This window comes from Chiroxiphia lanceolata, chromosome 10, assembly GCF_009829145.1.
Source record: "Chiroxiphia lanceolata isolate bChiLan1 chromosome 10, bChiLan1.pri, whole genome shotgun sequence".
Taxonomy (NCBI): domain Eukaryota; kingdom Metazoa; phylum Chordata; class Aves; order Passeriformes; family Pipridae; genus Chiroxiphia; species Chiroxiphia lanceolata.
Window position 1 is genome coordinate 4,440,427 of NC_045646.1, and position 13,061 is coordinate 4,453,487.

A 13,061-nucleotide genomic window follows, 5' to 3' on the forward strand; every position below is an offset into this window, starting at 1 on the left:
ACACTTTAATTTGTGCTCCACCTTCCATTTCTGCTTTCAATTATTCCTCAGTTAAGTCTATTTTCTGGCATTTCTACATTTTCCCATTTTAAATGTATACTATTGCAGAGATATGAAATTACTCTGAAGAACTCCTCTCCTACCTAGATGAGAGCATTTAATGTCACGTCCTCTTGTGTGTTCAGATTTAAACTCTATCAAGAACAGACAGTCTAATTTCCTGATGGATTTACAAATGTGTACAAGATAAATGGAAAGGAAACATAGAAGGAAGTACTGACATCCAAACTTGAATTAATTTGGACTATTACTGTGTAAAGGTCATAACATTCAAGGTTGGGAAGGGTTGGCTTTAAACAAAGAACAAAGCACAACTTTTCTTCTTAATGATTTGTTAAACAGACCTCATGCAACAATTAACTACAACATCATCATAAAGGTTTTCCTGTTGAAGTGCTGACAACAGATAAAACACCTGTAAGTCAAATACTGAGTATTCCTGTGAAAGGTACCATGGCATGTCTGACTTAAAGACATTGTGATTGTCAGACCACAGCATTTATAAAGCATCTGAGAGATCAGGAGAAGTTCCTGCATTTCAGAACAAAACTGGTCCTATTCAAACAGATAACTGGATGTTGTTGCAGGCTTTTTCCTTTAAGCAGGACACAAAGAATTTCCATGCAACTTCTGAAATACTTTTTATCAAAGTCATTTTGGAAAAGCAGAGGATGGAAGCTGAATGTATTTCAGTTCCCTCATCCAAGCACATCTGGGTACTCTTAAGCACTTTTGCAACTGTTTGTTGTGCAATAACTTGGCCAAATAAAAAAAGGATGGGAAGCGAGTGAAGGGCCATTTATCTTGCAACTGAAGAAAGAAAGGAGAAAACTGTGCTTAAACTGTGGCTGTTTCTTCTACCACAAGAAAGAGGTAATGGCAGAAGTGTCCTACAATCTTCATTTCTCTGAAAGGCTCCAGAGGAACTCAGATCTCAGCTACAGACTACACAGAAAGCTGTAACCCAGAACAGATGTCCCTGATGTTTGTGGAAAGGTGACAAATCACCATCTCCTACAACATGGCAGATGGTCTGCAGGGACTGCACCAAGGAGATACATAATATAAACCAGCATAATGAAAATCAATTCTATTATTTTTCATATTATTCAACTCTGACAGCATATGAAAAACTAATTTTTCAAGAGAGTAAATTGAGAATATATTGAACAGAATAAACCTCAAAACTGTCAATAAACGTGAATGTAGCTGTAGATGTAACAATAATAATTCTGACCAGTTGTGAATATAATACTGTTTAAAGAACTTTTTTAAAAAGTATTACAGAAACTAGGCCTTCATATAGATGAGAATGAGTAAATAAAATAAATTTTCATTAAATACAGAGAAGTGTAAAGTTAATTTAAAATCAAAGATTATCTTGTTTATATAATACAAAACCACCCTAATTCCAGCTGCTGGTGAAATATTCTAAAAGTAATGTTTCGAAACAGAAACTGCATTTTAAGAATAACATTTTTTGTTTCATACTTGCAAGTGAATTGTGCTTATGTGCCACTTCAATTACTCTAGGACAGGAGCTGCCCTTTTTAGAGCCTGGGATCAGTTACTGGATTACCTGGAGCCTCAAATCCATAAAAGCAGTAACTCAAAACAAGACTGATACAACTATATTCCAGCAACAAAGCTCAACTACAGAAACACAAATGACCATGTCAAACCTAAGGAGCTTTGACTGTTTTTACAGATGACCCTGCAGGTTCCCAGAAGCAGATAAGGTAACTCAACTGCAATAAACTATCAGAAGAAAAGTACCTCAGGGATGACTTTTGCTGATTTAAGACAACTCTTTACTCCATTCTTTGCCTGACCTGTAAAAGCTTATCTGTGATAACCCACGTGTATGACTTCGCAATGAAGATATATTCCTTACAGGTTATTAACATAATGGGATACACAGAAAAATTGTTTAGCATCCCAGAAAAAGTAGAAAATTAGGAACAAAGTTAACCTGTGTTTTAATGGGTAAGGAACAAAAATTCTCCACTGCTACTGTGGAGACCTGTTGTTACCTGGAGGAATTACAGCATCTGATCAGACAGAATGGCATCCTTGGGAAAAGGTGGGGAGTGAAGCTTTAAAGCTCATGATAGTTAGGAAATGATAAATAAATGTCAAATAATGCGAAGATGACATAAAGGTAACTGTGAATATCGAGCTAAAAGAAAATGTTTGTAAATAAGGAGAAAACAGATTGTTTTTTCTGAGAACAAACTGTGCCTACCAGTAAGCAGAATCTCTAGGCAGGAGTTCTCCAAGCAAAGCTATGCAAAATAAAGTTTAACCTTATAGAAGCAACTTGCTTATTCTTTTTTAATGACTTGTATCAGGATAGGTCTTGCAAACTTGTATCAAGTTGTATCAGTTGTATCAAGGGAAAAAACACTGCTCTTCCTTTTTCTACTGAATAACCAGCAAGTGAGGAGGGCAGAGAGAACTGTAACAAGGAGGAAGTGTGTCTGACCTCTCTACTGACCTCTTGAGAGAAGTCAGGCTGAAGGAAGGAACAGCTCTAAACTCCATCAGCTGGGATGCAACAGCAGAAGTGGGACTAGCTCTATCAACATGGGATTTGTGCTGAAGGAACAAGCAAGAGGAAACAAATCACATTCCAGTCTCTATGACCAACTAAGGAGTACACCAGTGCTGTAACCACACCACCTCCTCATCACAGGGATGCTATAACGCAAGAAACTTTGCTGTTAAAGAACAAGAGAGCAAGTTACTGCACATAACATACCAGGCAAAGAATGGATAAAGGCCCAAACTTCATCCACAGTCCACACTGAGGGGTCAGTTTGCACCACTGGTAACAGGTCGATGCTCTCTGGCATTTTCCGGATCCTCAGCTCCCTCAGCTCCCGTTCCCTCTCCCTCTCACTCTGCCTCCGCAGCCGCGTGGTCATGGCCGTCGGAACAGCGTCTTCATGAGGAGCCAGATCCTCTTCTGCAGATGGATAAGTAATTGGAAGCTGGAAAACGCAGTACAAATACACTACAGTATTAGGCTTTATTTGCAATTCCCAAAGCAATGCCATAGTTTTAAGCAAATATTCCACAGACCTGTCTAAGAAAATGCTCTCGTGACGCCCCCTCAGGGCCGCTCGGCCGACGCCCGCGTCGCCCAAGACTTTGGCTATCTGACTTCCGATTCCAACGACTGGTCTTGTCTGATGTAAACAGCCCAAATTTCTTAGTGCAACTAAGGCTGTGCCTAAAGAAGTAAGATATATTCAATAATGCACTAATGGTTTTTTGGACTGAATTCAATCAAGTAACCATAAAATCACAGTGTTGTAGAAATGCTGCTTAATTAAAACAACAGCTGTCACAGCAATAAAAGAGAAAGGTATCTCAAAGGCCACTTACTCAAGCTCCTCGTCTTGATGCAGGATCAAGTACACCTAGATCATCCCTGGAAGATGTCTGTCCTTCCCATTTTTAAAATGTTTCCATGATAGAAATACCTTTGCATTTTATCACATAATACAGTTCTGCTTCTCTGAAATATCCACTAAAAACCTAAAAATCACACTGCATATTTTGGTTCCATTTTCTCTACCTGGCTGATACCCAGTCAAAAGAGGATGGAGGCAAAAATCCCATGTTAAGATTAAGGGACCAAACCCCTTCTTAAATATATTTCACTGGTGGTATCCCAACAAGTACCAAATGAAAAATATAAACTCCCACTACTTAAAATGGGAATGTAGCAGACACAAAGAGAAAGGTCATCTCCAGGCACATGAATGCAAAAAAAAGAGCTAAGCGGTGACTAGAAATGGGAAACTATTCCCCATTTCTAAAACATCTGGGATTAAATGTCAGCTTTCCAGCTGTAATGATGGAAGACTTTACATTCGGATGTTGACTGGGAATTCTTCCTCTCTTAACCAAGAGAGGTTAATCCATTAACCACTTAACGATAAGCAATAACCAGACAGAGTTACCTTTTGGCACAGGATGTGGAGCAGAATCTTTTTGACCGTAGAAACTTATTGGGATACCCCATTTTTCCACAAAATTCACACTTCAGAAGTTCATTTTCGATTTCATCCAGTCCCTCTAAAGAAAGGAGTGAGGTACAAAGAAGTCAGTTTCAATGACACAAATTATGTTCACATTTCTCACCTCAAGCAGGGAGGTAAAAGATTTTCAAATATTTAACACATTTAATTAAATCCTTTGATTAAGAGATGATTATGCAAAGCTGAGCAAGCTGTAGATTTCATTCTCTGTGGAAAAGATCTTGAGCAAACTGAACCTTACTGAACCTTCAATTAAGTTATGCAATGAATTTAATCAGTTTTTTGCTGTATTTCAAGCCATCCATGAGCAAGTATGTCCTCGAACTTAGCAAACAGTTAAACAGAGTTACAGTCTTCATAAATTACTTTATAAAGACTTCATTAAGAGAATCAGGTCTTCCACAGTCTAAATTCAAGCTCTCCTGTAATGACATAATGCAGTAACCTTTTAAATACTTTCTTTGAATAAGCAACTGCTACAACCAAAGGGACACATGAAAGCAAGGAAAACATTGAATCTTGAATCTATGGAATACTGAATCTATGAAAAAGATAAACTGTATGTAAGAAAAAAGAGGATTATGGCATCTGCTGATTTGCAGCCTCCTGGTACAGAATATTTTTCTGTTACTGGTGAGATGAGGTGGCTGTTTTTCTGCTCCACAAAAAGCACTAGGGCAGCAAAGAGCTGGAAACACCAAAAAGCATATCTGAAGGGTGTTTCTACCACAAACACAGTCATATCCAGGTTTAGTACAAGGAAATCTTTGCTCAACTTCTGCATATGTGGATGCATCTTGACGTTGGATGTTTCCTAATAGTTCATCTCATGAGTAGTTACGACTTTTGTACATAAACTTAACACCAGCTGTCAGGAACAATAACTAAAAGCAAACCCATGAGTGTTTGAGGAATCCCATAAAACAGACAAGCTGTTCAAAATCTGAGAAACAGCATAGTGTTCATACTGAAAACTGAATTAACATCTAGTGAAACAACTTAAGGGCAAAATAACTATTGCAAACAGAGCTTCAAACATTCTAGAAGATACATCAGAGGGCAAAAAGTTTATTTTGTTTGAAATATATTGCGTGAAATAAGATATTAAAAAAGGTGATACTTTTGATCAAGAAAGTTTATTTCACATCAGTTTACTAAGCACAGTCATTAGACAAAAGATTTACGGGTCTCATTTTCATATAGAATATCAGTATAACTCCACTGAGCTGCAAAAGAACCAAAGAATGCCAAACAAGTCAAACAATCCAGATGACCTTTTTTGATGTACTTGATGGTTTCATATCACTGGACTTTCCTCTCAAAGAACTAGTTAAATATAAGCCCCTCACTGGGAGACGATACAAAAATCAACAGCAATTTTAAACTCAATTAAAGATATAGAAAATTTCCAGTCCCACTGCAACTCTTCACTATTAATGTGCCAGATGTCTGCCTTCTAAAATTTAGTTTGACATACCTATGTGAAGGTTTGTGAAGGATAAGGTATGGGCCTCAGATTATCTTATAGTAGAATATTGTGTAATACATTTTAAAAATAGACTCTAAAAATTGTTTCTTCATTTTTCTATGTAGAATTACAACAATTACAACATAATCAAAAGAAAGTCACAAAGCAAAGCACTTCAAATATCTGCCATAGCCTAAATTAGGCTGTTACTGCAAAATGAAGAAGGGCCCCGGACTGTCCAGAGACATCCTAGTAAATGCAATCATATCATCAGCCACAACTTAGGAAACCCTGCTTTATGGATTTTCAGGCACTGTTTTCACAGTTTCTGACTTTGCACTGATGTTGTATCAAGAAGTAGGAGGGCTACAGACAGGATGTACTACACACAAAACCGAAGGGGAAAAAGTGGGTATTCAAACAAAACCCACAAACCTTCTGCAATCATATCCTCGATCTCTGTGTCCGATGAGTTGTCTGCGTGTTTCGTGTTCTGCAAGTCTGACTCCACACACACAACACTCATGATCTGACCCTCCACCAGCAACCTTTTTTCTGCAGGCTGTTCCACCAGCAAAGATGAACGACTGACCTATTGCAATAAAAGCAAAGCAACAGGGAATAACTAAAAACTGTATTTGTGATTTAGCAGTTGTACCTGAGTGGATGACTAGTTTCTACTCCCTATCCATGAATCATTATGTGGTGCCAAAGCTCTACATACCCTTTCTCTAACAAATAAAGACTCAGCTCTGCACACTTTGCAATTATATTTAACAAAGAAGAAACACATTATATCTACGCAAATGAACGAATGGTGAAATGAGATACACATTAAATTAGTTAATAAGGCAGGTTTTAAATTGGCCATTTGTGGATTTAAAATTTTCAACAGTAATTCTTAACCAGGCACAGCACTAATCACACCTAGCCCCCTAAGGAGTTTGACAGTGCTTTAAATAACAATTTTTAACATTTTGGAATTTTAACATAGACTCAGCTCTGAGGTTTAAATTACGGTATCACTAAAATTGAGGGATCTTGGAGACAGACAAATGTAAAAACATTACTGCAAATGGTAGCCTAAAATCACTCTCTGTATTTATCTCCAGATATAACCTACTACTCAACTCACCAATCAGTAGACAATAGGTCAAAACCAACATCTGAAAAATAATTCAGGATCTAAATACCTACTGGCCACAAATATCATCCTTACAAACAGTTTGTTTCAAAGATCAGTAGTAAAAAATTCTTAGCAACTTCTACACTTACAGGGAATGGCTCCAACCCCTCCTGAATCACAAAGCCTTCGATGACATGGGTCAGGATCTGGGGTTTAACAATAGCCTGTGGAGGTTTATTTTCTAGGCTAGGAATGCTGTTGGGCATTGAGGTGCTGTTGCTCCTTGTTGTTGCTGCTGGAAGCAAAAGAGGTGGTGGTGGAATAGAGGCATGCGAAGGATCAGATGGAGATTTAATTACTGAGGCACTGACTGATGATGTCACTGAAGGCAGTCCCCCGTGTTCTGAAAAAGATAACATGTATGTTATGTTTTTATCACTGATGTCCAACCACTGGCTCAGAATTCTAGAAATAAGAGGTGATAGACCCATCTCTGCACCACCTAACAGGCTCTTCCCTACGATTTATAGATTTTACCTTTAAAACAAGATTGTTTCTCTAGACAGACTATATATTCCACAAACACACACTTCTCACGCGAACATTTTCCTTTACTCAGTATCTACTGACTATAAGCATGGTTGGCCATTAATTACTTACACAGATCACAAATCCATATGTCAAAAGTTACCTTAGTTGGACATTAGTCCTCACCTGACAAAGGATCATCTGAATTAAGGGCCTCTCCATTCCCCAAGGTTATGGCTGGTGGAGACAAGGTGGGTGGTGTAGGTGTCCTTGCCATGTGCACACAATCCGAGTCCTCGGGCATCTCTTCTTCACACACATTCTCCACTTGGTAAATCTGCATCCAACAAACTATTGCTTTAGAGAGATTTCCATTCTATCCTAATACCTTAAAAGAGTTGCATAAATACAGTTTTTAAAATAAATTACCAGTTCAAATATGCTAATCTCCTAATAAAACACTAGTTTCCAAACTGCACACAAAACAGTGAACTTTGAGGACATCACAGTGTCTATGAGAGCAAAATTAAAGTATTTTGTTACAAATAGCAAAATATAAAGAGACCAGAGAACTTGACTTTTTGATATCTTATCTGTATAACTATACAGTATTTTTATTTACACACACATTTGATGCTATTTGAGCACATCTACAAAACACAAGTTTAATGACAAGACTGCAAATTGTTGTCTTATTCAGCAGCATAATCAAACTCAGTATTTCAGAAGAGTACACCAAGACTATCAAGCATTAGTGTTTAAGAGATTCTAAAGTACTTTCCTCAAAACTATTAAATTACATGAATTACTGAGTCAGTTGAGCAGATTAAAATGTAAAACACCACCTTGTCAAAAGCAAACTTGGTTTATACTCTTTTGCCTGATTTCTACATGAAATATCACAGTTGAGATTATTAACTCTTAATATAAGTTAAAAATGAACACCACACCTCCTTCCTTAACCTGTTGATAGCCCAAAAAAAGCCTACGGGACCTGTTGATTCTTTTGCTCAAGTTAATCTCAATGCCATCTTAAATGCATTATTTGCACATCATTTTATTTCACTGTACATGATTTTAGGTCAGTGACTGAAGCCAAAACCTTCAGTTACAAACTGCAGACGTCTGAGACTAACACTGAACCACATTAAACGGCAGTGATGGGAGTTACCAAAACAGCATCAAAAGTTGCCCTATTCTCTTATGACGAAGATATTTGCAAAGTTAGTATAAAAATAACTATTCAGAACCCTATTATCTTAATAATCTGCTCTATTTAGTATAGAGATGCTTCTCTTACTCAAAATTTGGAATGCCTATATTTGTATTAAGATAGAGGTAAGAGCTTACAGCCCATATGGTACATTTATAAGAGTTCATTTTAACATAATTGTTAACATATATTTAGTTTCTTAACTTTAAACATACTGCAATATAGTCAATAGCACCTGGTTTAGCTCCCTCTGAAGTCAGTGGTCCAGAGTCACAGCTCTGGAGAAGCCCAGGATAAAGAACAAAGGATGTAATGTTACCACTTACCACTGGAGTTTCAATGGGAACCGATGGCTGCACCTGCAGATTTACTGCGACAGTCTGTGGTGGTGGAAGAGTTTGAAATGGCAGCTGGACCAGAGCTTCTGCAGCAGGAAGTTCTTCCTCAGAAACCAAAGTGTTTTGAACCAAAACCTGCCCCTGGGACAAAATTTCAGGCTGCACTTGTAAAGACTGCACAGACTGCAAGGGCAGCGGCTGAATCTGGGTGGACGATGCCGAGAGCTGGGGAGGAGCAGCCAGAGGGATGGGAGCAGACTGCAGGGCGGGATATTGCTGGTGTGGCGTGGAGGGCACGAGCTGCTGTCCCGGGGACACCAGGCCGGGCTGCTCCACCGCCCCGATGTGCACGGCGGGCGAGGGCGGCAGCGGGAGGTGCGGCGGGAGGTTGAGCGGCTGCGCCACCGGGCGCACCGGGGTGCTGGGAGCGGGCGGAGGAGCCGCCGGCTCCGGCTGCAGCGCCGCCGGCACCAGGGAGTTCGCCTGGGACTGGATAAGGGCTTGGGGGTGAATAATTATGGTGGGGGACTGACTCGGGGAGTGCGACGGCGGAGGGGACACCACCACCGACTGCTGCGCTGACTGGGATGGGCTGGGAGAGAGCGTTAGAGGCGGAGGATGGATGTGGATCGGCGAGCAGTGGGACGGGACGCTGCTGGGAGCCGGAGGAAGCCCGTGGCTCGGGAGGGGCAGACAGTGCTGGGATGGAGGCGGCTCCTGGCCCGAAGGAGTCTGGAGTGCGATCGGCTGGACTTGCTGCTGCTGCTGCAATATCAGCTGATGATGGGAAATCTTTGGAGGTGGTGAATGAAGTGGGATCTGCTGATGCTTTACTAGAGAATGAGGTTGCAATGGAGAATATGAAGCTGTGAGAGGAAAAAAAAACCCACACCCGACAATTAGTATCTATTTCTTCAAATCCTGAAAACATTATAAAATACTTTAAAAAGTTTTCACTTTAAAGATCAACACAATTTTTTGAACACTTAAGATATATGTTTAGAAATATCTTCTTTGACAGCACATAGTACACAAGTACAATTTATTAGAGGAATATATCCATTTCCAAAGCACAATGCAGCAATGAATAAAGAAACATAGCCATGCTTTTTACATATATGTACTTTCTAGATAAAAGTAAATAAATTTATCTTTTTGGAGCTAGTTCTAAGATTACTGTTGATCCAGCCTATTTACACTAATGTTTATTGTGTTTATCTATTTAAGTTGATCTAGCTTATTTAAGAATTTCATGCAACTTCAAACAAATTAAACCTTTACTTTGAAACAGACTGGAAGAGAAATTATAAGCATGTCACAATCATCAGGATTTGCTGATAACTGTTAAGTTAAAAGTTTATTTAGTCTCTAAAAATAGTATTATCTAAAATTCCAAGAATTCAGTATAAATTTAAAACACTGAAAGTATTTGCCTGAACTTGAACACACAAACTGAGAGGTACAAATCTAAAAATAGTGCAGCTTCCAGAGATACCACCTTAAAGTGAACCAGTGACTCACTAGTAATTCCTCACAGCACACACACATATTGTCCTCCACATCCAAACCTCTTCTTGCTTTGTCTTGTCCACTTGAGAAAAAACTCATTTATGTAGGATTTTTATGATTTATTCTGCTACTAAGGATGGATTTTTTTTCCTTACCAAACTGAGCTCTGAGAGCATTAGGGCTCAGTACCTCCAGAATGTCTCCCTCCAAATCCCACTCTTTCTCTAAAAGCTGCCATTAGCCAAGCTAAATTCCACAGAATTCAGACCAATTGTCTAAACTACCCTCACTCTTTCAAAATAAGGACGCCAAGATGCAAATAAGCTGCATGCAATGGAAGTACTTATCTAACCAAGTGCAGGTTATTTTCATTTATCTCTTAATACAAAATACTAAGATTTTGAGCATTATTACCTATGGATTTATAAAGGTACTTGATAGAGGAACATTCTGATGACACAGACAAGACAGAAAAAAACAAACCACAAACAAATAGATTTTGATGAGAGCAAGAGGCTTGATGGGGTTTCAGGCCACATATTGCTTCCCAGAGATTGGGGATGGCATGGCCTGACAATAAGTATACAGGGAGACCAGGAATGAGAGTCTTGTTTGTGCTGTGATTCAACTGTGTACTGCAATTGCTATATTGGGCTTGTACTGTGATTTAAGAACATTCCTGCATCACTGCATCTGCTCAGTCAACATCCTGTGCAACATCCAATATCAACAAATAAATAAATTTACTATTAAAATTTAAACTCTATTCATGTGGAATATCTAAAAGAACTCTGTCAGAGAGCACTGAACTCTGACAGAACTGTAACATACCAATTATTGTAACGAAAATAAGTTTCCTGCAGCTCCATTTTCACCCTACCTGGTGTTATTAAGTGATGTATGCTGGATGTCCGTGTGACCGGCGTGCTCCGGCACTCCGGAGTTGGGCTCTCGCCTTTCCTATTGCTTTCTGAGGGATCTGGTTGGCTGCCCTTGGAAATGGTGACAGGTTTACTCGGGCACAGGGACAATGACTGAGTTTGACTGCTGCTCTTTGGTGGGCCATTCTGGGAACTTGACAGCACACCCAGCTTCTGACTGCGCAACGTCAAGTTCTGAACCTGGGAAATGAGCAAAACACGAAAAAACCCAAACCATTTAAACATCCACGACAAACATCAGGCAAAAATAGAAAAAAAAAAAAATCACATTAAGTAATATTTCTCATCCCATGTGATTAAAAGAATCTAAAAATCTGCATAAGCCATAAAATTTAGAGAAGGATAGGGATCTTTATTACTTTAACAATAAAAAAAACACAGAAAAGTCTTTTGCTCCTTATTGAACTTCCAAAAGAAATGGAAATTTTCCATTAATTTGAATTAAAATTTTAATTTTTTTCTTTTATGGTGCCTTCAAAGTGAATGACACAAAGCATCTTAAGCAAAAGCAATTTTATTTTCATACAGACACTGCACAAGTGCAGTTGCCTGTGAGTGAGCTCCAGACACCAACATAAAGCAGACCTTGGGTGGTTGGTGGGATCAGGATCTGCTCTGTGTTATCCATGCATTAACAAAACTGAGACCTTTGTTTCTACAGTGATATTAATCTACCTTTTCCTGACACCTCCAGTGTCACATGAAACAACAGGTTTGCCTTCTGGAAGTAAATCAGGCAGAGATTATTTTCATTGAAGTCTGTTACATCACAGCCAGGTTCTGTACAGAATGATCCCAGATCTCCAATCCTATTGCTGAGCTAGAATTTTATTTTCAAGGATAACGACTTGTACATTAATTTACATCATATTTACATGAAAAAGAGGACTAATTATTACCACCATCCACTATTTTGATTACATGATCCCTTCCTTACTCAGCATTTAGCACTCCTGTAATGAACAGCTAGTTTATACTTCTCACATGCTCAGCAGGTCACCACAGGAAGGGTTCAAACCCTGTTCTGAAGACAAGAGTAGCTGTTTCCTCACTGCCATGCAGATGGCACTTACTGCAACCCTACCCCTGTGAGTACAACTCAACTTTCAGCACACCTTCTCAGATAGTGACCCACCTGAGATATCCATGAGAGGGGAGAGGAACAGCTGAGTTTGGCAGGAGCCCTCCAGCAGCTCAGCTGCTCTAAGGTCTGGGGTGAGTCATTTTTATAAGCACACAATGTTTCCTTCCTTTTAAGTTTTGGCCCACTCTACTGCACAGACCTTCCATAAGTTTACACAAGCTCACCTGAGTAGCTGCAGACTGACAGGAAGATGAGGAGGATGATGAGACAACAGGAATGTCAGACTGGACAGCAGCCACAGTGGTCGCAGGAGTAAAAATAAGCTGTTAAGCAAGAAAAAAATAAATGCCAACAGACTGAAATTTTTAAAATCTGTAAAAGAAATGCAGCACCTTAAGGAGATACATAACTTACATGTACTGATGCACAGATTCTAAGATTCACTACTTTACTGTTAGATTAACTTACTTAAAGAACAATTTATCATGGTAGTTTTAAGTAAATAAAACTAAAGGAAAATAATTTAAAATATTTGTTCTACATTTTGAGAAAAACCTTTGAGATTTATAAATGCACCTATGATCTGTTACACAAGAGGACTTCCCCTCCGATATTACAAATGAGTGAAACAAAGACAAGAGAAAAGCCCAATATCTACTATAATAAAGAAAGAGAACTTCAATCTTCCAGTGTGTCAAAATGTTATTTAACAAGCAGAGCTGTGGAGACAACAGGGCTGGACCTA

At 39.0% G+C, this 13,061-nt stretch overlaps 1 protein-coding gene across 6 annotated transcripts in view; it reads right to left on the reverse strand.

Moving 5' to 3' along the window:
• Positions 1 to 13,061, reverse strand: part of PHC3 (polyhomeotic homolog 3) — a 29,292-nt gene that overhangs the window by 9,071 nt on the left and 7,160 nt on the right. For 5 of the 6 annotated variants that reach the window (XR_004358784.1, XM_032697726.1, XM_032697725.1 and 2 more), the window contains 9 exons: positions 12,541 to 12,639; positions 11,172 to 11,412; positions 8,771 to 9,648; positions 7,418 to 7,568; positions 6,853 to 7,106; positions 6,013 to 6,169; positions 4,032 to 4,146; positions 3,145 to 3,295; positions 2,822 to 3,053 (listed from right to left, as the gene is read on the reverse strand). Coding sequence is in view for 5 of the 6 variants with exons in the window: in XM_032697726.1 (XP_032553617.1) it covers positions 2,822 to 3,053; positions 3,145 to 3,295; positions 4,032 to 4,146; positions 6,013 to 6,169; positions 6,853 to 7,106; positions 7,418 to 7,568; positions 8,771 to 9,648; positions 11,172 to 11,412; positions 12,541 to 12,639 (2,278 nt within the window). In the remaining variant the exon portion in view is untranslated. Of the gene's footprint in view, positions 1 to 2,821; positions 3,054 to 3,144; positions 3,296 to 4,031; positions 4,147 to 6,012; positions 6,170 to 6,852; positions 7,107 to 7,417; positions 7,569 to 8,770; positions 9,649 to 11,171; positions 11,413 to 12,540; positions 12,640 to 13,061 lie in introns of those variants that run through there. The other variant, XM_032697727.1, reaches the window with a different exon arrangement.